Source organism: Thermobia domestica, chromosome 6 (assembly GCF_964235325.1).
Source record: "Thermobia domestica chromosome 6, izTheDome1.hap1.1, whole genome shotgun sequence".
Classification (NCBI taxonomy): Eukaryota; Metazoa; Arthropoda; class Insecta; order Zygentoma; family Lepismatidae; genus Thermobia; species Thermobia domestica.
Genome location: NC_137459.1, coordinates 136,629,356 through 136,653,041, shown reverse-complemented (window position 1 = coordinate 136,653,041; position 23,686 = coordinate 136,629,356). Strand labels below are relative to the sequence as shown.

At 36.9% G+C, this 23,686-nt stretch overlaps 1 protein-coding gene across 1 annotated transcript in view; it reads left to right on the top strand.

Moving 5' to 3' along the window:
• Positions 1-5,388, top strand: part of LOC145687313 (cell adhesion molecule Dscam2-like) — a 1,291,367-nt gene extending 1,285,979 nt beyond the window's left edge. The window contains exon 33 of the mRNA XM_081760775.1: positions 3,489-5,388. Coding sequence (XP_081616901.1) covers positions 3,489-3,732 — 244 coding nt within the window. The 3' untranslated portion in view covers positions 3,733-5,388. The remainder of the gene's footprint in view (positions 1-3,488) is intronic.
• The last annotated feature ends 18,298 nt before the right edge of the window (positions 5,389-23,686 follow it).

Here is a 23,686-nt window from a genome sequence, read left to right as displayed (position 1 = left end):
CAGAAAGTGTTCTGATTTAAACAAGTACCGATATTCACGCGCTATGATCGAAGATGCAACTCGTCTGCTAGTCACACCTCATAGTGCGAATTTTTGATTCTGATTGATGCGTATCTGCGTGCTCTTCAAATGGCAACTGTAGAACACCTGACACGCAGCGAGGGCTTCAGTTCACTAGACCAGCTTTAGAGGGTATGAGGTGTACACCACTGTTTATCTGAATGATCTTTGTGATTTTATTCGCTTATCATTTGACAACAAAGAAAGTGTCCATTACTGGTATACTAAGTGTCCAAAGTGTCCATTACTGGTATACTTACCTTATACTATGTTTAAACAGGATTAAAGGAAAGACAAATATATGTAATGTAGAATTATTCAAAGTCAGTGCTACAAATAAAAATATCTTGTAACAAAATTGGTGGAAATGGTAATCGACTAGTCCCGAAAGGAAATAGGGAAGAAAGGTCTAAAGTTCTTGTATGTGTATATGTATTTTCCCTACATTCTGTCACAGAGGGCAATACTGAAATAGACCATCGGGACATTGTCAGTAAATAAATATATAATTGACATGTTGAGAACAGATGTAAGAAATAAAAAAATGAAAAAGAAAGAAAAAATGGTAAAATTGAAAAATTGGGTGATAGATGATCCAATCCTGTGTAGGGCGCTAAGATAAAAGAAAGAAATACAGAGAAGTCTCACACTAAACCTTACCTGATGTAGTCAGTAAGGTCACGTAACTGTGTGTACACAGTAGTTGTTTATTTAGCATGCGTAGGTTGCCTATTTTTCCCAGATTAACAACTGCATTAATAGAATCTATACACAATACGGTTTTCGTACTTTAAAATCACCTAAAACTCTAGAAAAGAACATCACCGAATTTAAGAGTTATTACACGGATCCCAATGAAAAATTGAGTATTTACGAAATAAAATGCAGTTGCCAAGAGAGTTATATAGGCAAAACGAAAAGAAATTTTAAAGTACGAGAAAAGGAACACATTGAGAGATTCGAAAGCGGAAAATCCAGTGTCAGGTTTATCGAAACATTTAAAAGAAACGCAACACAGGGTAGAAGATTCAAAAACTTTATTTGGAGCTAGAAACGAAGTAGAGAGACTGGTTTTTGAAAATTTATTTTTTCATTAAAAAAATAAATAAATGTAAACAAGGAATGGCTGAGTGATGAATGGGAGGCGGTTATTAAAAAGTTTTCATATATATATATATATATATATATATACATACACATATATAACATGAGTTGGCAATCTTCCAAAAAAATCAAAAAAGGCACACAAATTGACTCCACCATAATTCAAAAAAAAAAAAAAAAAAAAAATGAAATCTTTGAAAATGAAAATGAAATGAAATCTTTAAGTTTTACGCCCACGGTTATACCGGCTAGGCTAAAGGAGACGGTGATGATGAGAAATGAATGAAATGGTGGAATGAAGAAAGTTGGAGGAAACGGGGGAACCCCGAGGAAAACCAAGCACACGGTGTTTGTCCACCACAAAGTTCACTTGCCACGAGCTGGGATCGAACCAAGAACCCCATGTACCGGAGGTGAACGCTCTACCGATGGGCCACCGTGGCCCCTCCACCATAATTCAGTTTGGTTCAACATCATCTGTAGATCGGTGACGCACTTGACAACGTGTTTTTTGTACAGCATAGTTTTTTCCCTTGGTAAGTCCGTTCCTTTTTTTATTCCTTTATGTTTCTGTTCTTTTTCTTCCTGTTTTTAACCTCCGTGACCAGGGAGGTACGCCTCTAGGGGAGAGTCGGAGAGTCGAAAGCTTGGAACGCTAAAGATTCAGGAATTACAGAAACCTGTAAGTAGAATGACATAATTCCTGAGCGTGGTTTTGCAATGTTCAGATGGTCTATTTCTCTTATGTTCTATGCATTTAATTCATTATAACCGACAAGGTAAGGAAAACAGAGTTCAGATCTGTGGGAATTGGGAAGAATCTAGAGTGAAGTTTTTGACAAACTCTTGATTTTAGGACCAAGAGTGTACATTGTACACTCCATAATTTTGATTGAAGGGTGTTGTACCTCCTTAATCTTGTCTATTGCAATTAGTTCTTCTTTTAACGGATTTCTTACTCTCAATTATACAGCCAACATGCATTTATACATACAAAATACCTTGTAAATATTTTCAAGAATAGTATGATTAATGTCCATCGTGTAACAAACCCTACACTTCATTATTCCTTTACACAATAAAAGTTTTCTTTTGTGGTTTTTGTTATTCCGCTATACAATAAAAGTTTCCTTCAGTGGTTTGATATAAAGTGTTCCAATCTCTTCATTTTCTCTGGAGTATTTAATAGTGTTTTTACACTGTTAGATCTCTATCTAATCGGGTAAAAATTAGTATCTAATAGTCGTAGGAACATCAATGAAGATCTTTTTGTGTATATATACCTAGGTACATAGAAGAATGTAAATTAAATTTGTGTGATAAGTGCTTGTGCTTTTGTGTTAGTACTCGAATATTGTTTTTGATGTTGAATACTGTTCGAAATATTTATTTTCCAATCCAACAGAAAACAAAAGTCTAAAGAAAGACAGTACAATATGCAACAAACGTCAAATTCCATATACCGTGAGTGAGTACAAACTTCATTTCCTGGTACAATTTCCCAAAATTATATTTGTACCTCCTCAAATTAGGAACCTTTTTGTGCTTTTGGTTGCATGTTCAAAATGCCAACATCAAAGTTGCTTCCCTCTTCTGTGTAAATTCTACTGAATCAAGCCTCATAGAAATCCTTCTTCAGAATATCCTCCCTTCTTTGAAGAAGGCACTGTTACGGTAGTGAAGCAAAAATTGAGTGGTTTATTATGTGCACAGGCCTTCCTTGACACAGTGGAGCTTACTAAGAAATATTTTCTATGAGATACCATTTTCGAACGTTCCAGTACAGTAGCGTTCAAACCAGTTAAATTCTTTTTTAAGTTACATATGGTTAATACATTTTAATTCTCTATGTACAGTACTATTAAAAACAGCTGAAATATACTTTTCTTTGAGAAGTTTCATATTCTTAATATGGTACGAAAACAAGAAAAGAATGCATGATAATATTACGAAAAGCCAACTGAATTAGAATTTTAAGCAATTTGAAGACCTGAAGTTAAATAAGTGTAACTAATTTTTGTGAAAATGTATAAAACTTGCAGTTACAGACATACAGTATATGTATTTTTCACGAGAACTTGAAAGTAAAGTTATGCCATATTCCTTTGTTGTTATAGTGGTTGTTTGGAGGTAACAGAAGGTGTGCTACCTTGAAAAGAGAAAGAGTAAAAGAAAATTTAAAACTATTAGTTAATTTATTGTTTTCTTCAACTCTTCAGTTCTAAAATTGTTGATTAAGGAATTGTTGTATACGTGTGTTAGTAAATGTCGCATGAACACAAGAAAATAAATACCAATTCCCAATGTCCGTTTTATATTTTCAGATCAAGTTCTGGGAGCAGAAGAATGGTTCCATCTAACTTGAATGTTCGAAGAGCATTAACGGAAGAAACAACATTCATGTTCAGTCGGAAGTTGGATCCACCGAGTGGGTTCTCTGACGGACACGAACTTAGTGAGGCGGAGTGTGACATTGATTCAGTGAAAAAATTGAGACTGAGTGGCAAACATCCAGTGAAGTTTTTTGCTCCTTCCAGAGGGAATCAAGACTTCACCATTGCTGTATAAGCTGTGATTTTTCTTGTGATTTGAATATAAGGTATTTTTCATATTGATGCCTATCAAGTAATTTTGTACCTGAACAATTTGTTGTATTCATGAGATTTACTACAAAGTTCTCAGTTGCATTCCTTGTACGGTGGCATGGACGAGCTATGAACTATTTTGCGGCAGTGTACAACCACGATTAAACAATGTTCTTTGAAGTACTTTTTTCAGTGAATTGTATATTGTGCTGATGTACAAATTATGTTACTTTGAATGTTGTGGGGGATAATGCGATTAGTGCGCGTTGTCCTAGTCCAAAATCAGAGGGTGCCACATTTTTGGAAGCTCATATATTTTGACTTTTATTATAATTTAATATATCTACATAGATGGAAATATTTCATACGGAGATATTCTGAGATTCTTAGAACTGATTGTAGAGTCGTCAACAAAAGCGAGTATCACCTTATCCAACTAACAGTTTTAAGGAGGTAAAAGGCTGAAATTTAAAGAGAATCTGCCGTTTTAGGGTATAGTGTTAGAAAATCAGGGACGTACGCAGGGGGTAGATCCGGGGAGTCCGGACTCTTCTAGAAAGTTCGACTTTTCTGTAAATTTAGTCTAATTTTAAGGGTGATTTTACAAATTTAGTATAATTTGTCCTCATATTGAATTTAGACCACCCGAAGAGCTAATTAACCCTCGAAATGAATTCCAGCGTACGTCCCTGTATAAAATGGTAATAGAAATTATGACAGAAGTGATACGAGTTTATCGGTCCACCTCTACACGAAATGAACTAGTTGGGAAAGAGGGATTCTTATTGAATGTGGAATTTGAGAGATTTCTCTGAGACTTACAAGTTAAGAACTGTCCGTCCTGAAACGTTTATTTAGTTAAGTGGATTCATATGCTCGTAGAATTTTGATTGGTTCGGTTGATAAATATAAGATTGGTATATGATTCGAAGTTAATGCAATGAACTTGTAAAGCGATGTAAGAAAAAAGTACTGTAAAATATATAAATGTAGAGATTCAATGATCCGAATTTGTTTCTATGTATTTGCTAATAAATAATACATGTTTTATTTTGGAAAATATATTACATTCTGTTAAAATTCTTAGTTTACAAATTTGATTTATCCTTGAAAAGAATTCCTTGTTGTTGACAATTTCTAAGTGTTGAAATTAAGATTAGTATGGAGCATAACATTTAAATGCTATTCAAAAGAATGATAGTTACATAAGCGTATAACTGACTCAGACGATGATGATGTTAAGGAATCTGTGCACCAGGCAGCATTATAATATGTGTTTGAACAGAAAAATCTAACATTTACTGGCATAAAGAATACAATATGTTTTATCTTTTTATCCTCTGATATTAAATGCTTTGTGGCAACTGTGTTTTCGAATATTTCGAATAGTGCTTGATTGTTGGTTTTAGTTTTTAACAAGTATGGTATAAAGAATGACTGGTATGTGGTTTTAATCTATTTACTGTTTGCAATGAAAAAAACACATTGTACGAAACAACAAATGGGCAGAGCGCTTAGTGGTTGTGCAATGCCACGAAGTAGGCGACATAATTTTGTTTAAGTCACATGTACATGTTTGTTGGGGACTTGAGAATTGTATTATTGATCAAAAAGGTTGAATAAAAATTCATTGACTAGTGTGGTGTGTTTATTTGCTCCCTTGTCAGGGTATTCCCATTAAAAAAGGACTATCTATTAATATTTCGTAAAATTATTTTATTTATCTAGCTGTATTTTCTAAGTTAACCAAATGAATCTTGAAATGAGCCCGGAAAACAAATTATAAAAAAAAAAAATAATTAAAAAAAAACAGTAGGAACATTGTCACACAACATTCAAGATTAACTAGCAGTACTTTTCCAAAACGCTCATCAGATAGAGAGGAGGAAAAGTAGAAGGAAACGTAAAATTAAAGTCCAAGAGAGAAACTATGTAGCGCCTAATTGGACGCCATATTGGAACGTAGAGTCACTGATAGTGTTGCCATTTTGAAACTGGGGAGATGTTTACAAATTTAATGGGTCGACAAATTGGTCGGTAACAGTATTATCTTTCACAATAAAATTGAATATTTTCACGGGATATTATCTTTTGCTTCTTATTATGAAAATGACATCGGTACGCTTACCTTTCTACCATCTCGCAATTTTATTAAAGATTTTAAAGGATTTAAAGGCTCAATCCCTAACAAAATCGGTAAATGCATTACCTTTCTCTTTGCAGTTCACACAAGATACTATAGAAATATTGCAAAACTTGATAAAGAGGAGGAAATAAAACTACGTTCTTTTTGAAACTTACGGCTATTAGCCACATATTACAGAGTACACGAGCTCTGCTATATGTTATTCCGTGGCTCATTGGATCCGTACAAGAACTCACTCCCATACGACCGGCGTTAGATTTTTAATTGAGCCTTGCTTTTCTTTACTGATCAGGTAGAGCAACAACAACAAATAAAAATATGATTACAATTTTAGGTGTGGTGCAGTGTTTTCGTCAAATGAATAGGATGAAGTAGGGTTTTGCAAGCATTAAGACCGTGGTAGATTTGTCTATTAATAAAAATTAAGAATAGATTTACAGCTGGAAACTAAATTGAATTATCTTCCATTATAGTCCATAAACAGCAAAACAGAGAACATAGTTTAAAATATCATTATGCCATTACGTCTCATTACATAAATAGATGGAAAAAATGAATATATTTATACTTCAAAGAAAATGTCGAACATAATGTGACAAACACTATGAACAATTCTGTAATAAATTAGGCAATGGTTTGTACTAAAACGAACTTCAATTGTTTGCAAGTTATTGGAAGTTAGCAAAAATATTCTTTGTTATATGCTGAAACACAAGTTAAACTTTTTTTTTTTTTAAGCATATCAGCTCCCGGCGGTAATTGAACCCCAGGAAGGCAGGTAATTGAACCTGAAAGAAGAAGGTATCTGATCACAGTCAGTTCTTACCCATTGGCGTTGTAACCAACGTTGTATTATACTTGATATTAGAAAGCAGTGATGAAACTGTTTACGAATTTCGTAACACGGAAGCAGTCAGACCTGGTATGACCCAAACTGGCCCGGGGACAACGAAACATCGTCATGCTCATGGAGAACTTGTATGAAGCTGCTAATGTAATTCTAGCCTTTCCCACTAGTTGAGTGGCGGATTTGATTGCGCGGTTGAATGGAGCAGACGTGCGCAAGCGAAATTCCGACTACTAGTATTTAAATCTTGGTTTACGAAAGTGTGATAGCTTTTCTACACTTACTGTGTGTTCATCTATTGTGATTAAGTTTGAGAAGTATTGTAAACAAGTTTCGACATGAGCTATGCAGAATCATCGGGAAAATTCAGTCAAACTTGTATTTGACAAAACTACGCACAGTAAACGACCCTCACCATCCGACTTATATCCCTGGATGTGTACATATTTTGAGAATATATTTCAAGACATTCAGATATTGCAAGGAAGGCTATTTAATGTACATCCAATCCAAAAATAGTGCATCACATAAACAATTTATGGAACACGCACCGAACAAAATGTTGTTTACCCACCTCGATAATTCCACAAATGATATCTACATTATGGATGCCCAAGTGCACATTACCCGTGTGAAGATCATGGATCTCCCTTCTGACTATCTAAATGGCAAAGTTCCCTAAGTATTGAGGTATTATGGTCACGTACGCAACAATTATTATGAAGTCTGGAATAGTATATTTCTCACGCGTATATATAATGGCAACCGTGTGTTCTTGAAAAAGCATTCCCACTAGACTAATTCTTGATAATGTTAAATGCAGTGTATCTTACGAACGAAAACTTCAAACCTGCCATTTTTGCAGCAACTTACAAAGGTAACCAAGAAAGTTCTGCCGCTTTTTCATCAACCACCCTCGAACATCGATATGTCACCTAAGACGTAACTGGAAGATCAAAAGTAATCCCCATCAGCATCGACGACCTTCTGCCAACGTTCTGGAAGGTCATGGATTCCATCGCGGTAGAACTTGGTGGGCCGTGAAGCGGAGAAGGTATCAAGTACATTTTGCACCTCTACTAGGGATTTGAATTGGCGTCTTCTAAGATGATTGTCCAAGGAATGGAACAGATGATAATCGGACGGTGCAATGTCCGGGGAGTATGGAAGATACAACAGTGTTTCCCATCCAAGGCTTAGAATGGTGTTCAGCTCATCCTAGCCACGTGGGGTTTAGCGTTGTCCTGTAAAAGGAGGACCCCTTTACGATTCAGAAATGCTGGCTCCAGAGTTTTGAGTTTTTCTTGAACATGGCTCAACTACTGACAGTACACAGTTGCATTGATGCTCTGATCAGCTGGTAGCAGTTCACGATGCTGCGAGCAGTCCACCAAACACACAGGAGGTCCTTCTTCTGGTACAGTGCTGGTTTGGAACTGATTCATGGAATGCTAACCAATGATGACGGCGCCGTGGAGTTCCGTACAAGATCCACTTCTCATCACATGTCAGAAATGGCTCGTTCCTCAGACGAGACAGCAAAGAAACACAGGTATCTGCTCGCCTTGCCTTCTGGCCCGGAGTCTAATTATGTGGGATCCAGCGACCTAACTTGTAGTGCTTCCCAAGTTGATGGAGGTGCTGCCGAATGGTTTCTTCACTCACATTGAATTGTAGTCCCAGTTCCTCACACGTCTGGCCACTGTTCGCCTCAATTGCAGTTTGAAGATCCTCATTTTGTACATGTGTTGGTCTTCCGGCACGTGGTGAGTCTTCGAGTGTTTCGCTACCGTTCTTAAACTTGTTAGACCATCACTGCACTGCCTGCATACTCACCACACTCTCACCAAAGGCCTGGCGTATCTTACGACCCGCTTCAGTGGCGTTTGGCCCCATTTTAAACTCGTACAGCATATACATCCTTGAGTTGAGTTGATTTTAGTTTAGCGTCTCTTTCAGCAGCGAGGCTATATGAGACGTGGATCTACTGATTAACGTGGATCCGAACCACATGAGCTCCCGCCGAGAATCGAACCCGGGTCTCCCACGCCAAAGGTGCGTACGCTAACCGCTTAGCCACGGATGAGCTCATATATACGTCCTTATAACGCTCTGTCGAGGTCCCATGTTCACTCTGTCCTTAACCAAGTTTACAGTGTAGCTGAACTACCCACCACCAGGTAGTATGTTGGATATACCCTCACCAACAACTAACCTTCACTTTATCTCCATTCGCATTCAACTCACGGTGTGAGGGCCAATGGAACACACACCTCCACAAAAAGCAAGAGAACTTTCTTGGTTATCTTTATATATCTGTGCGTCCGAAGTGGCTGCTCCCAGGTCGTCTTATATCCCGGATATTGAACCAACAGTGATGACGGATCTTTGTAAAGTGTCCATATTTCCTGAACAAATCTCGGAGCCTTAGCAAAATGTTATTTCCCCTTATGCTAGTGTAGCTCATACTACGAATTCCGTTGAAAAATGTCCCGCTTTCACTGCCAAAAAATTTCCACCACTAATGATGAAACCCTAAATTTCTGTTAGTATACTTAAAGCCCCAAACTTTCTTACGGGCGTTGATGAAGAAAACAGACTGTACATAACACCACAAAGAACGACCGTACCAACGCCTTCTTTGATAGAAGCTTATTCCTTGCCTCTGTAGAACTTTCAGATCAGACAATCGTGGAGTTGTCAGATATATATGATGTTAACACGAATCTGTTACTTCGCTCCTCCTCCATTCCAATTTCGGTGAATCAATGAGTGCCATACATAGTGTCTCTGTGATTTTATCTGTGAAACAAATTTAAAAAACGAAAAAAGAAGGAACGTGACTCTCCAGGTTACCTTCAACATATTGACTGTGAGAATATGGTGTAAACCAGTAACAACTGTTCTACACGGCAACAAGGAGCCTTGGGTGTGTGTTATGACATATGACTGTTTTGTGTGTTGGCAAACAAGTGTCTTTCGCTTATTTCATGGTCAGAGATGTGCAATATTACTTGCCTTTTACACACAGAGGAGAGTTGCAATTGCGTTCTCTTTACTATTAATCGCCTAAGGTTACTATGGTTGTACGTTTTGTTGCTGTGTATACATAAGGGTCACTGATTTTGGTATGTGTTTTGAAACGTGTTTTTGTTTGTCTTGTGTTCATACGATGATAGCCAGTGTTAATGGATATTCATATATGACCCTGAATATTAATTCTATTAGTAGCACGATCAATAAACAGTTATTAGCGCAGTTTTTACTCAAGCAAGTGTGCAAGAGCTAACATTTAATGACTTACTGTTTAAAATTATATGTCAATAACGAATCCAAATCTCCCCATGTTAGGCACGGCAATCTTATTAAAAAGAGGACTGGCCACTTCACACATACAACTATTCCCTTCTGGCAGATCGACTAGCTGTGCTGTAAACAATTTCTGTATTCTCTGTGTCTGCGGGCCTTCTGGAAGAGCCCAATGTGTGGCCCGCGAGCGCTTTTATGAGTAAGAGGTTGTTACGCTGATACTCGCCACACTTATCCCATTCATCTCCTCGGTGAAGGATACCGTCTTATCCCTCCAGGACACAACTAGTGTATTTACTCCATGTTTAGCATTCAAAAATTTTGCTTCCTAACTAGGTCTCAAAAATATTTGGTAATTGTCTCACCACAATCATCAATTCACATACAAGTCGATGCGAGTCCAGTCTCGCTTTTATATGTTTTACTTCAAAAGAATATACCTAGTGTGCTTGACATTCAAAATTTACCTCTGACCACCCATGTTTAACACTAATTTTAAGATTTCCTCAGGACATTCCCCGGTTGTATGGTCGTACCTTTTGGAAATTAAATAGCCACTTTGCAACCGACGACATGATATAACACTTTGCTGACAGATTAGAACAGTGGACACGGGCACGAAAGTTTATCCGAGCATAAATATTTGGTGATGTTATTTTGTCAAACCTCAAATTCGTCTGTTTCTCCAAGGAATGGGTAAACTAACTGTCAGAGACAAAGAGAAATTTATGAATTCCTATATGTTACTTTATGTAATCTTCGGTAACAACCAAGCAGTATTTCAAATATGGCAGCCATCATGCGGGTGAAACAATTTAAAACAGCTCCAATTAGAACATGCTTTTAGTGTATTTATTAATGGAGGGACAGCAGGCAGATTGGTTTCGGAACCTATTTCCTTATACCAATACACCCACGGGTTACGACGCCAAAACTCTCAATGGCTACGGCGCACAGAGGTGACATCCAACACAGGAACAAAATTGACAGCTGATGGCCTATACACCCATTTTCAGGAGTTGTATACCCAGCTTTATTCAGATCACGCTGTGATGCCTCGTTGTCCGATTCTTTGTTGCCAGGATTCCAAAGAACTTCTCCGACGAACCACTTATCGTGCCTGTGACACTTCAAGAAATACAATTCTTCGCACTTCTTCTGGCAAATATGGAATTATTTACCAGTTTCATGTGACATTTTTACTTTGGCGGGTCCGATCCTACGTAATATCCTTTGTGTTGCAGGGTGGTCAAGTTTATCAGCATGAAGGAATTATTATTTTCATACCTAAAGGAAGAAACCAAATTCGTGTGGCAGATTATCGACCTGTCACTCTGCTCAATACAGACCATAAAACCTTCACTGGTATTTATAACAACATATCAAGAAGATTGTCCATCCGTACAGCTCAAACGAAGCTCCATCTTTAACGGAATATACACACAGCTCTTGCAACCGTTCGAAATTTCAAAACACTTCTTGTGGGTTTGTCAGTTTCTGATTCTCACAAAGTCTTTGTCACACAACTCTTTATATAGGATCTTACAAGGATATCATTTTCCTATACCAATTATATCGGCTATACACATTGTTGATATATAAGAGCAAATTCGAAGTTACAAATAAATGCTAATCTTCCACCTCTTGAGATTCTACGACGAATTCGTCAAGAATGTTTGCTTTTAGGTCTCCTGATTTGTCTACTACATAGGTTACAGACACTTTCTGAGGCCGCCACATATCCCTTTCGCCAATTGCTTGTCATTGCCTTTATGAATGATCTCATTGCTCGAATCCTCAACAACTCACGTATGCAGTACATCAAGTGGACTTGTTCTCTCATGTAAAAGTGGTCTTAACCTCAATATGCAGAAGACAACGATATTTTCTGTAAATAATTTTCATACTTTGTTACCAGACCACCTGTCCCAATAATTTACACACACGACCAAAAAGACTATTTTAGATATTTCTATCACTGCTGTTCGATTCCCGGCGGGAGCTCATGTGGTTCGGATTCCACGTTAATCAGTAGGTCCACGTCTCACATAGCCTCGCTGCTGAACGGGACGTTAAACTCAAAATCAACTCAAATCTTATCACTGCTGAAATTTCCCATTCCTACAATCACGTTTGGACCCCATTAAGATACTTTGCGTATGTAGCTGGTTATAATAGCCTGTGGTCTCTTAAGTTGTTCAAAAAACACCGTTTGAATGTACCTGTATATGTCAGTTCTAAGTTATGGTTAACTATTCGGATTTTTCTACTGCCAGAAAAATATGCTCGCCAAATCGATTCATTTTGTAGATGGTTCTTTTGGAAAACATACGCTTCGCGTGAAAAGGCAAGTTCCATTTCTTCGATACGCTCTTTTTAGTATTCGTCACAAATGCGTAGCCTTATTGTTTTGTACTCTTACAAGTAAGGGACCATATGGTTGTCGCGCAAATCAGATGCAGACATACGCCATCTGATTGAGCATGAAAAGATATGGAGAACACAGAAATTTAAGGTGCTAAGGGCCATAGGGAGCGGAGCGAGGAAAGAGGAAACATTGAATGTCGGCAAAATTGAAGAAAGTCAGAAATGACGGGAAAAGTTAATTTCTTGCAAACAAGGAAAGAAAGTCAACCAAAAGAAATAAACTAAACATAACAAGGGCATCAAGGACTAAGAAAGATCATAATCAGGGTTGCCATATGGACTGCAGTGTTGCCAGCGCTGCATAACATTGATATGGAAGATATAGTACAGTATAGCAATTCATGCACAAGGAAACATATTAGTAACACAAAAGACAATTGAAAAGACTCTGTACACGTGCGTAAGTGAATATTATACCTGCTTGAATACAAATGGAGGAGAATAGAGAACAGTACGCACCATTTGTAGTTTAATTGCAGTTGACGTGAAGATCACGAATGAATGCGTGGTCAACACACAAACATTTCTCGCAGTGAGCACAGCGGATGAAAGCAAGCTGGTCACACGAGTCTCTGCAGCATTCCTCTGTGAGTCCTTTTTCAAAGCAATATGCGGAAGGTGTTTCAAACTGTCCAGGATGTTCATTGGAGTGCTGAACATTTGTAAAACGCAAAGCGTATCATCTTTTGGAATCGCCTAGAGGAAAACTGGTTATGAACAAATGACTGAAGGCGGAGAAAGTTCTCAGGTTGTCACACATTAATACTGGAGAACACTAACGTATCTGTGATGAACTTCACCATGTTTATGAATGGACGAAAGAAGAACACATCAGCAGATTGTATAAGGCCTGTACATTTCGGAGGAATCAGCTTTTTGTAGAACTGAATACCGTCAGGAACTGTCATGTTGTAAAGAGTATCATCCTTGTTTGGAGTCCAGGAGTCAACCAAAAGCAAAACACGATCCTTACCCTGAAGATCGGGCCACAAAACTTCTTCCAGGGACCTTCAGGTCAAAACCTGCCTTCAGGTAGAACACTGATCATCATCATCATCATGGAACGATGCTCCAAAACACTTTCGTTTCTGTGTTATCATGTGTACCCCCTTCACTTTCATGTATATATTTGTCCTCCTTCATGTACATTATTCACTCACGACTATCGTTAAACCTTTTTACGCACGTGTACAGAGTCTTTTCAATTGTCTTTTGTGTTACTAACATTTTTCCTTGTGCATGAATCGCTATACTGTGCTATATCTTCCATATCAATGTTATTCAGCGCTGGCAACACTGCGGTCCATATGGCAACCCTGATTATCTTTCTTCGTCCTTGATGCCCTTCTTATGTTTAGTTTCTTTCTTTTGGTTGACTTTCTTTCCCTGTTTACAAGAAGTTAACTTTTCCCGTCATTCCTGACTTTCTTCAATTTTGCCGACATTCAATGTTTCCTCTTTCCTCGCTCCGCTCCCTATGGCCCTTAGCACCTTAAATTTCTGTGTTCTCCATATCTTTTCATGCTCAATCAGATGGCGTATGTCTGCATCTGATTTGCGCGACAACCATATGGTCCCTTACTTGTTAGCAGGTTTGGAGTTCGATTTCTTTTTGAGCAATCATTACAGCATATAAGGAAGTTGACCACTGATGTGTCACGTATTTCCTAGCAAATAAGATTTTCTTTTATTTACTCCAAATTCGTAATCTAACCAATTACTTATGCTAGTTGCTTTCCCATTCCTCATGTCCAGAAGTACTTGTTCGAATTGCAACCATCAGTATCGCAAACCATTCGTTATATTTACTTCATTGTTTTTCCGTCTCCTACATTTAGATTATGCAATCTGTTCATATTGTTACATAATTATTTTACATACATAGGTTGCTCCAAAACAACTGTCAGTGGCGATCCGACAACGATGTAAGCGTCTACTGGTAGTTCAACTCGTTGTGTAACCCATAATAACGCGTTAAACGTTTTTTGTTCACTGGTCCACAGTCAGCACCCATGCGAAGAAGATGTATTGATTTTTACACTTCATGCTTTCCGAGCTATATGACTACAAAAACGAAGCAACATTGTGCGATTCGATATTGTATTCGGGGCTAGCTTTGTCGGCCTCGGCGACTGTGGAGATGATGAAGAACGCCTAAAGAAAAATGTTTAATGATAAACCGTACAAGCCTCTGTCCTGCCGAAAGGCTCTTCCGGAAGGACTTCTGTACACGAGCCGCCGTCCTGCCGGCAGGACGCACCTCCTGAGTGGAAAGAATGTTTGTCCTTCCGGAAGCCTTCCAGCAGTACGCATTTTAAAATACACAATAAACAATATAAGAGTACGTTTAGTGTTAGCAAAATACTAGATATATTAAAATATTTCTATTGTAAAATTGAATTTAGGTATGTCACACATAATAGATATAAAGTCAGTTTTTTTAAAAATTAGTTTTAGCAAAGTTACGGTAATATATTTCAAATTACATTTTGATATCCTCCCGTGTTAGTAGTGATCTATGTTGATAAGTATCACTGCGGATGTCCTCCAGTCATATCCTCGTGGCATTGTCGCCTATATCCCATTTGATACTTGCGAAGCCTTTACATATGGATACGATTGTTCCAAAACACTTTTCTGTTTCTCAGTTATCACCGAAATTCGATCTACTAGACACATTATTGTTGTTAAGTGGATCAAAATAGGGAGGGTAAGCGTACACATGATCACCTTTAGAAAACATCTCGCAATTACTGAACTAACAGCAGTACCAACATATTCTTTTTGAGCTAAAACTAGAGTTCATGCTCCTGCCACCAGGATAACTTTCTGTCCTGCTCGAAGTATATAAAGTACTCTAATTTATAAACATGGTAGGACTTTTAGGACGTTACGTCCTGCCGGAAGGACGTTGTACGCTCTAAGCTTAAGTGAGAGGACAATATTTCGTTAACACAAAGCGTTTGTCAAATGTCACGATGCAGCCGCGCTAATTCCACATAGCAGCCGACCGTCAACGACGATTACTGAAGAAAATATTCACACAGCGACAGTGATTATTCGCAATGATAGGCATGTCAATTCAAACTCTTAAGTCATTGATGCACTTACCGAAAACTTTTATCCATCGTATTCTGACCAATCACTTGAACATGCGACGAGTCTGCTTAACATGCGTTACGTATGTGTGTCTACAGTGCAGTCTGTTACTTTAAGGAGCAGAAATATGATATTTGCAACGATAGCGAATAATTGTTTTAAAATCGTAAACTAAATATGTATAGTTAAATTACCTTAACACCAAGAATTATTTATATAATCTAACTTATCTCATAACCCGCTCTATTGTTGAGTTGAAATATTCCTAAATTTAAATAATTTAACACAACCTCTATCATTAAGAATCCACGTATACTATTATAAATAATAATTAACTACATGCCTACATCGTTGTTGGGTCGCTTCGTGGTAGTTTCGAAACAAGAGCGCAGCTGACAATTTTTCAGAACAGACTTTGTACATCCTTACATGTATATAATACTTCTTTCTCCTTACTTTTTTTTTTTTTTTTTTTTTTTTGACGTGTGATAATCCTTCTTTATTTCTGATATTTACAATCATTTGTTCATACCTTTCTACTCTTCGTAATCTCTCTCGCTCTTTCATATTTTATATACATATTTCTATAATATGCTTTCCTAAATTTATCAGCTTCCCTTCGTAATTCATTTTTCAGCTTACTGTGCATACTTTTCATTCATTAGTACTATCCTTTTCCTTATGCCGCGTTTTCTCCATTTTTCAACATTGCTTCAGTAATCCGTGGATTCTTAGCTATATTCTGACTCCCATATTCTTCAATTTCTTCTGCAACTTATTTTGCACAAAACTTAAACTAACCTGTACCCATTTCTTCTGAATTCACATAATCTCGAATTTCAAAACAAATTTATTTTTCGTACCCTCATCTTTAGACATCTGACTGTTTGTATCCTACTTTCCGCTTGGATAAGTTTTTCAATTGAATATAAACTTCAATGGTGATCTAAGAAGATGTACGCATATAAAAAGGGCCGGCGCTAGTAGTTTTGTAACGACATGTATTTTCAGCGTAATTTTAAATATCTTTTCTTATATTTCCGGGCAATGTATGATTTTAAAATATGCACTAACCAGTTTGAAGAAGAAGAAGAAGATAATACGAAAAGAAAAGAGAATCAAAAATTGATTGATTCTAATATGATGATTTGTGATGAGTTTTTGTCTTTACGTTGTCATAACGTTTTGTAAAATAAACGATAGAATTCAGGAACCATCATAAAAAGGGATGTACGCATAATCATCAAGGTATTTATTTCAATAAGTGTGTGCCACAATAAAAAAAATAAATAAAAATAAAAATAATAATAATAATAAAAAGGAAAGCTAAACGCAGCATAAACTGTTTTAAGTGATTATAGTAATTTAATCAAGTTATAATTATGACTGAGGACCTGTGCATAAAAAGTTACGTTATAAAATGTTGGTGGTTCCGCCCAGGAACCTTTAGGTGATTCGTTGAAGTGAAGTAGGCAATCTCTTAAATAATAAATTTCAACAGTACAGATTGAGTATAAGACTGCGAGGTGATTTCACTAAAGAGATAACAAGACGGCACAAAAATTCCGAGGAATATTAAAATGAGTTTCACTGGTATGGGAAATGTATCTGAAACAGATGGCAACAGGAAAATGAGCTTTTCTGACCTAGCCAATCTCATTAAACAACAAATGGAACAATCGAAGTAACAAATGGAACGAATCAACCAACTTGAGGGACAACTAAAACAAGATTTTGGTAACCGAATGGATCAAGAAACGGAACAGATGAACCAAATGAATCAACATATAGGACAATTAAAGCAAGATTTTGGTGACCGAATGGATCAGCGAATGAGCCAACTTGACCGTAAAATTGATCAACAGATGGGACAATTAAAGCAAGATCTTGGTAAACAGATGACACAACTCAATAGTAAAATCGACCAGAAAAACCTACGAGTTGAACAGTGACCTCAAAATGGAACAAATTCTAAGTAGGTTCATCGAAGTTCAAAATTCTACAGAAGTCGCGAATCCAAGTAAGGAGTTACAGGAAAATTTGTCAAATACTGAAGAAATTTCATCACAGGTTCCAAATGAACCTTCCATAGAAACCACAGAAAGTGCAGATCTTGAGTTTACATTGGTGAAATTTGCTGAGTGTTCGCGAAAACATACTGCAGTATTAATTGAATCAGATTATCCCGACTTTTCTCTTCATTCGAATGTTTTTGATTGCTTTACTGATACTGTATGTAATGAAGATCTTGATATGTATCAATGTGCGAAAAGTTATGGTCATTTTCGTCTAGTGAATGCTATTGGTTGTTTGTTTTCCCAGTATATTCAACATGATATTAATTCTGGAAATGAAGTAATGGTAATAGAACCGTTTAATGATATGTACACGACATTGACTCAGGTAGCAGGAAAAAAATTGATTCCAATATTCGTGAAATTCAGAAAGAGAACTGTGTTCCCACCAATGCTTGTAATGATTGATCGATTGAGTTAGAGCTATTGAAATGTTCATTCAAAGAAAAGACCAAAATGATAGTAGTGAACAATCAGATGGTGCTTTTACCGAATGCGGTGCACTGCGTTAACTTCAATCATCTACGTATGACATTGCAAAATTTTGAAAATCCATCAATGGTACAATACAGTACTAACCTGAACCAAACTAACCTTAATCGAAATCAAATTCAAAGTGTCCATGTGAAAAGTAATGTTAAATTCATGTGTACCGGTAATGTAAACGAACCTAATTACAGAAGAAACAGAAACCGTGATACGACAGACTACCGTGGATATCGTGTAAAGGACAAGTACAGATTAGTTAGGAGACACATTTCGCCACCAGTAAATCGAACGAGAACTGAACCTAATTTTATCGGTAAGATAACCGAACCTAACCTTATTAGTAACAGTAATAGTAATAGCGTAACCGAACCTACTCTTGGTAGCAACAGTAATAATAATCGTACACTTAAGAAGCATGTACTCATTAGATATAATTTCGTTCGAATTGGATTTCATAGAAATTCCATAGATGACATAAATTCTCAAAATAAGAAACAAAGAACTGTAGATGTAAATAACGCGCAAAATTGCATTCCGATTTATGACTTTCAATGCAACTTAAACGAGTTCATTGGTCATGTAACTTAAGCTAATGTTGCGGCGTCCGAAAGAATATATTCAATTGATTTTTGTTGTACTTCAGTATAAATACCGTTATGATATTGTTTGTTATTTGCATTTCATTTGAATTCTATGATCATTCATTCGTACATTTATGATCTTGATAAGAACTTCTTTTGTTCAAACTGTAACTTTAATTTTGTTATGATGTTAATCATCACGTTTTATCGTGAATACCATTGATATTTTTTTTCAAAACATATGTACTTGACCCTTCCTCATTCAAAGAACAACCATATGAGTATCATAAATACATCTCTTTCAACACCTTCTTCATTATGTCAAGAAAATAATTATTAACTTGTAACGGACATTTGAATTGACCCGAAAAAGACTAAAAATTAAATAACATTAAATAACTTGTAAATCAAATTTCGAATGTGCTTTATTGTCGTTGAAATGTATAGATAAATGAAGTCAATGATAAAATTTAAAATATATATGATAATAATATTGTTATAAAATTAAATATGATATATATTTATATGAATTGTAATTTTCATATATACGAGGTGCATTCGAAAACTCGAGTGATTAATATGTATTACCTAACGATCCAGGATTTTCGGATCCCATAGTTCGGGCGACATGATGTAACGGCATGTATTTTCAGTGTAATTTTAAATCTTTTCTTATATTTCCGGGCAATGTATGATTTTAAAATATGCACTAACCAGTTTGAAGAAGAAGAAAACACGAAAAGAAGAGAGAATCAAAAATTGATTGATTCTATGATGATGATTTGTGATGAGTTTCTGTCTTTACGTTGTCATAACAACGTTTTGTAAAATAAATGATATAATTCAGGAACCATCATAAAAAGGGATGTACGCATAATCATCAAGGTGTGTATTTATTTAAATAAGTGTGTGACACAATAAAAAATAAATAATAATAATAATAATAATAATAAAAGGAAAGCTAAACGCAGCATAAACTGTTTTAAGTGAGTTTAGTAATTTAATATAGTTATAATTATGACTGAGGACTTGTGTATAACGAGTTACGTTATAGTTTTGCCGCCCTGGACGGTACTTTCACATACCTCCCCTTTAATGCGCAAATCTTATTTTGGCGGAAGATGTTCAATTGTCACGAAAAAGTAACATTCCTTATTTAAAAATACGTATGAAATGGAAAAGTAAACACAAAATTGAACTACCTCTCTCGAATGCTTGCGTAATATTTATACGACTCCATACAAGACATAATATTCGGTATGTTCGATTTTGCTGTATATCTGAGATATACAGCAGCGCATACAGAAAATAAAGCAAAAAATACGCTTTAGTCACGACTAAGAATTTTAATTTTTAAGCTTATTTTATATCAAAAGGTGTTTACAATAGAGAATGAAGCATAGTGAATCAGATATTACGGCAAAACTAAGTTATTAGCCTAAGCCTTATAATGTAATATAAAGGTAACCAAGAAAGTTCTGTCGGTTTTGGGGTTGGTGTGTATTCAATTGGCACTCACACCGCGAGTTGAATGCGAATGGAGATAAGGCGAAGGTCAGTTGTTGGTGTGGGTACATCAAACATACTAACTGGTTGTGACAGTTCAGTTACACCGTGAACTTGCGTAAGGACAGAGTGAAGATGGGACCTCCACAGAGCATCATAAGAGCATGTATGCTATACGACTTCAAACTCGGGTCAAGTGCCTGTAGCGGGGCGGGGCGGAAGATATGCCAGGCCTTTGGTGAGGATGTCGTGACTACGCGGACAGTGTAGCGGTGGTTTAACAAGTTTATGGACGGTAACGAAACACTCAAAGTCGCACCACGTGCCGGAAGACTAACACATGTACAAAATGAATATCTTCAGGCAGCAATTTAGGCGAACACTGGCCAGACGTGTAAGGAACTGGAACTACAATTCAATGTGAGTGAAGAAACCATTCGGCAGCACCTCCATCAACTTGGGAAGCACTACAAGTTGGGTTGATGGGTCCCACATGATTTGACTAGGCCAGGAGGCAAAGAAAGAAGACACCTGTTTTTTTGCTGTCTCGTCTGAGGAAGAAGCAATTTTTGGGCAGGGTGTTGACATGTGATGAGAAGTGGGTTCTCTACGAAGCTCCACGGCGCCATCATAAATGGTTAGCATCCCATGAACCAGTTCCAAAGCAGCCGAAACCAGCACTGCACTAGAAGTCCCTCCTGTAAGTTTGGTGGACTGTTCGTGGCATCGTGCATCATGAACTGCTACCAGCTTGTCAGAGCATCAATGCAGCTGTGTACTGTCAACAGTTGAGCCTTGTTCAAGAAAAAGGCAAACCTTGGAGCCGGACTTCTGAATCGCAAACAGGTTCTCCTGTTACAGGACAACGCTAAGCCCCACGTGGCTAGGATGAACTGGGACACCTTTCTACGCCTTGGATGGGAAACACTATTGTATTTTCCATACTCCCCGGACATTGCACCGTCTGATTATTATCTGTTCCATTCCTTGGACAATCACCTTAGAGGACGCCACTTCAAATCTCTAATAGAGGTGCAAAATGCACTTGATATTTTCTTCGCTTCATGGCCCACCAAGTTCTACCGCGATCGAATCCATGGCTTTCCAGATTGTTGGCAGAACGTCGGTCGATACTGTTGGGGATTATTTTGGATCTTCCAGTTACGTCTTAGGTGACATATCGATGTTCGAAGGTGGTGGGTGAAAAAGCGACAGAACTTTCTTGGTTACCTTTATAAAACACAATAGAGATACATAAATTTAACATGCTTTAATTGAAAGACCTCTTCTTGCTTTGATATGCGTAAATTCCTTTATCACATTCGCGTAGTTCAATGTTTCAGCCAATTCGTATTCTATTGATATCATCGCTAGACCACTTAAGCGTGTTTCAGACATGTAAGAACGTAAAGAACTTCTCCCCATTTGCCACTGTTATCGGTAAGGTTAACGAAATCCTAAGATCAACACTGACATGACAAAGTCATGTTCTTTAATTTTAAAGTCTATTTTGGTGGACTTTTAGGTTTAATTATAGCGGATAACACACAGTTCGTCTTTCATATCTCTGGGATTAATATCTTTCGATTCTTCGTGTGTTAAAATGGTGGCTAGTTTAGTACACTTTTCAGACAAAAGTTCAGGTGGCATATATTTAAGATTACTTATATCGTAAAGAAAATCAAAATACTCACTGTAATGCTTATGTTGCTCAAACCTTTCTCTTAAAGCTAACACAATCATGTCTAGAACTTTGTAATAAAAATCGATCTTGTATCTTGTTTGTGTATCTTCAATAGCTTCATCCTTTGCCTCGTACGGAAACTGTCTCTTCTTCTTTCGACTTCGAGCTTGCACTGTATTACCTATCCGTGGATCATCCATATCTAATGCTAATGCCAACTTCATAGCATCAACTAAGCAAGATTGAAACTTTGCATCATTTCCGCTCCTCTCAAAGTACTCAGATATATTTTTAAGAAATCAGACTGTATCCAACACATGAGAATCAATGCTTTGGAGACCTTTGCTTACTATGTTTGTGTAGAGTAAAAAGTCATATCAGATAATCAGTGAGCAAGGGAAAGTAAAGTCATGCAGCTGGTTTGCTATATACAGAGAATCGTGGGCGACCATTCTATCTGTTCTATTGCCGTTACTTATTTGAAGTAAGGCATCATAAACCTCCCCTATTTGATATCTAAGTGGAGTCAGAGTATCAATTCGGCTCTTCCACTTGTGGTGCTTAATGGTTTTAAAGTGAGACTGCAAATATGTTCCTTTAGTATGGCCCAACGTTGAACTGATGCTGAAAAAGTCAAACTTTTTTTCAACTATACAACAAATGAAACAGCGTACTGAGATTCTGGCTGCTTCGTTAACCACAAGGTTTAGTGAATGACTACTGAAAGGAACATAGAAGGTTCGGGAAATTATTTCTAAAATTTTCTTCTGAATATCTGAATGTTTGCCTTTCATATTGGAACCATTGTTATATCCTTGGCTCCTCATGTCTTCGATAGAAATGTTCATTTCCTTTAGCTGCTTAATTATTACTTCTGCCAGTTCTAGACCAGTGGTGTCTGTTACCGGTAAGAAACCAAGAAAGTGTTCGCAAATTTTTAGAAGGTATTCTCCATTACTGTATATAATTTGTACAAAACTAACGATTATTGCCATTTGGTCTCTACCAGAAATATCTCGCGTACAGTCTAGTATTATACTATATTGCAGCTCTCAACGAAGACAGTATTTCACTTTCAATTTGTTCACTAAGAATTTGAATAATTTCATTTTGGACATCTTTTCCTAAGTAATGGTGGTATTTATTTTGTTCTCCTATGGTTCCTTCAGTGCGTTCGGCCATGATGCTGTCAAACTTTGCAAAGAGTTCTACCAATTTCAGAACATTACCACTATTACTTGTATAAAGTGGTAATTCAGAAATGTGGCGACAATTGTTATCAAATGTGAAAAATACTTTACTTATGGAAAATAATTTGCAACAAAAACAGAAAACAGCATTCTTACTTTCTGAATAGACTAACCATTTTCTGAAGACAGTTTCGCCATTACATAATGTATACTTGTAACAGTTACCTGTGAACCGATGGTTGAAATTATCTCTGGGATAGTTGTCAAACTTGGTTAATTGCTCTGGAGGCCCTCTTTTAACTAGTATGATTCTACTAAAATAATTTATACTACGAAGCCAAAAATATGCTGTACGATTTCCTATATTCGGAATGAACAATTTGTAAATTGGTTAAAAACTAGCTGCTAGAAGTTAAATGTCTCTAGATTCTGTAGGCTTGAACGGCCTGTCCCAAGTGGGAGTGTACCTTTCGCATACTGGTAGTGGAGCGTTAGGACATTGCTGAATAGAAAAAATATATAAGACACCTTGAAAACCTAATCCACCGTAGCTGAAAATCTTATCTACGCCGCTGCAAGGGAAA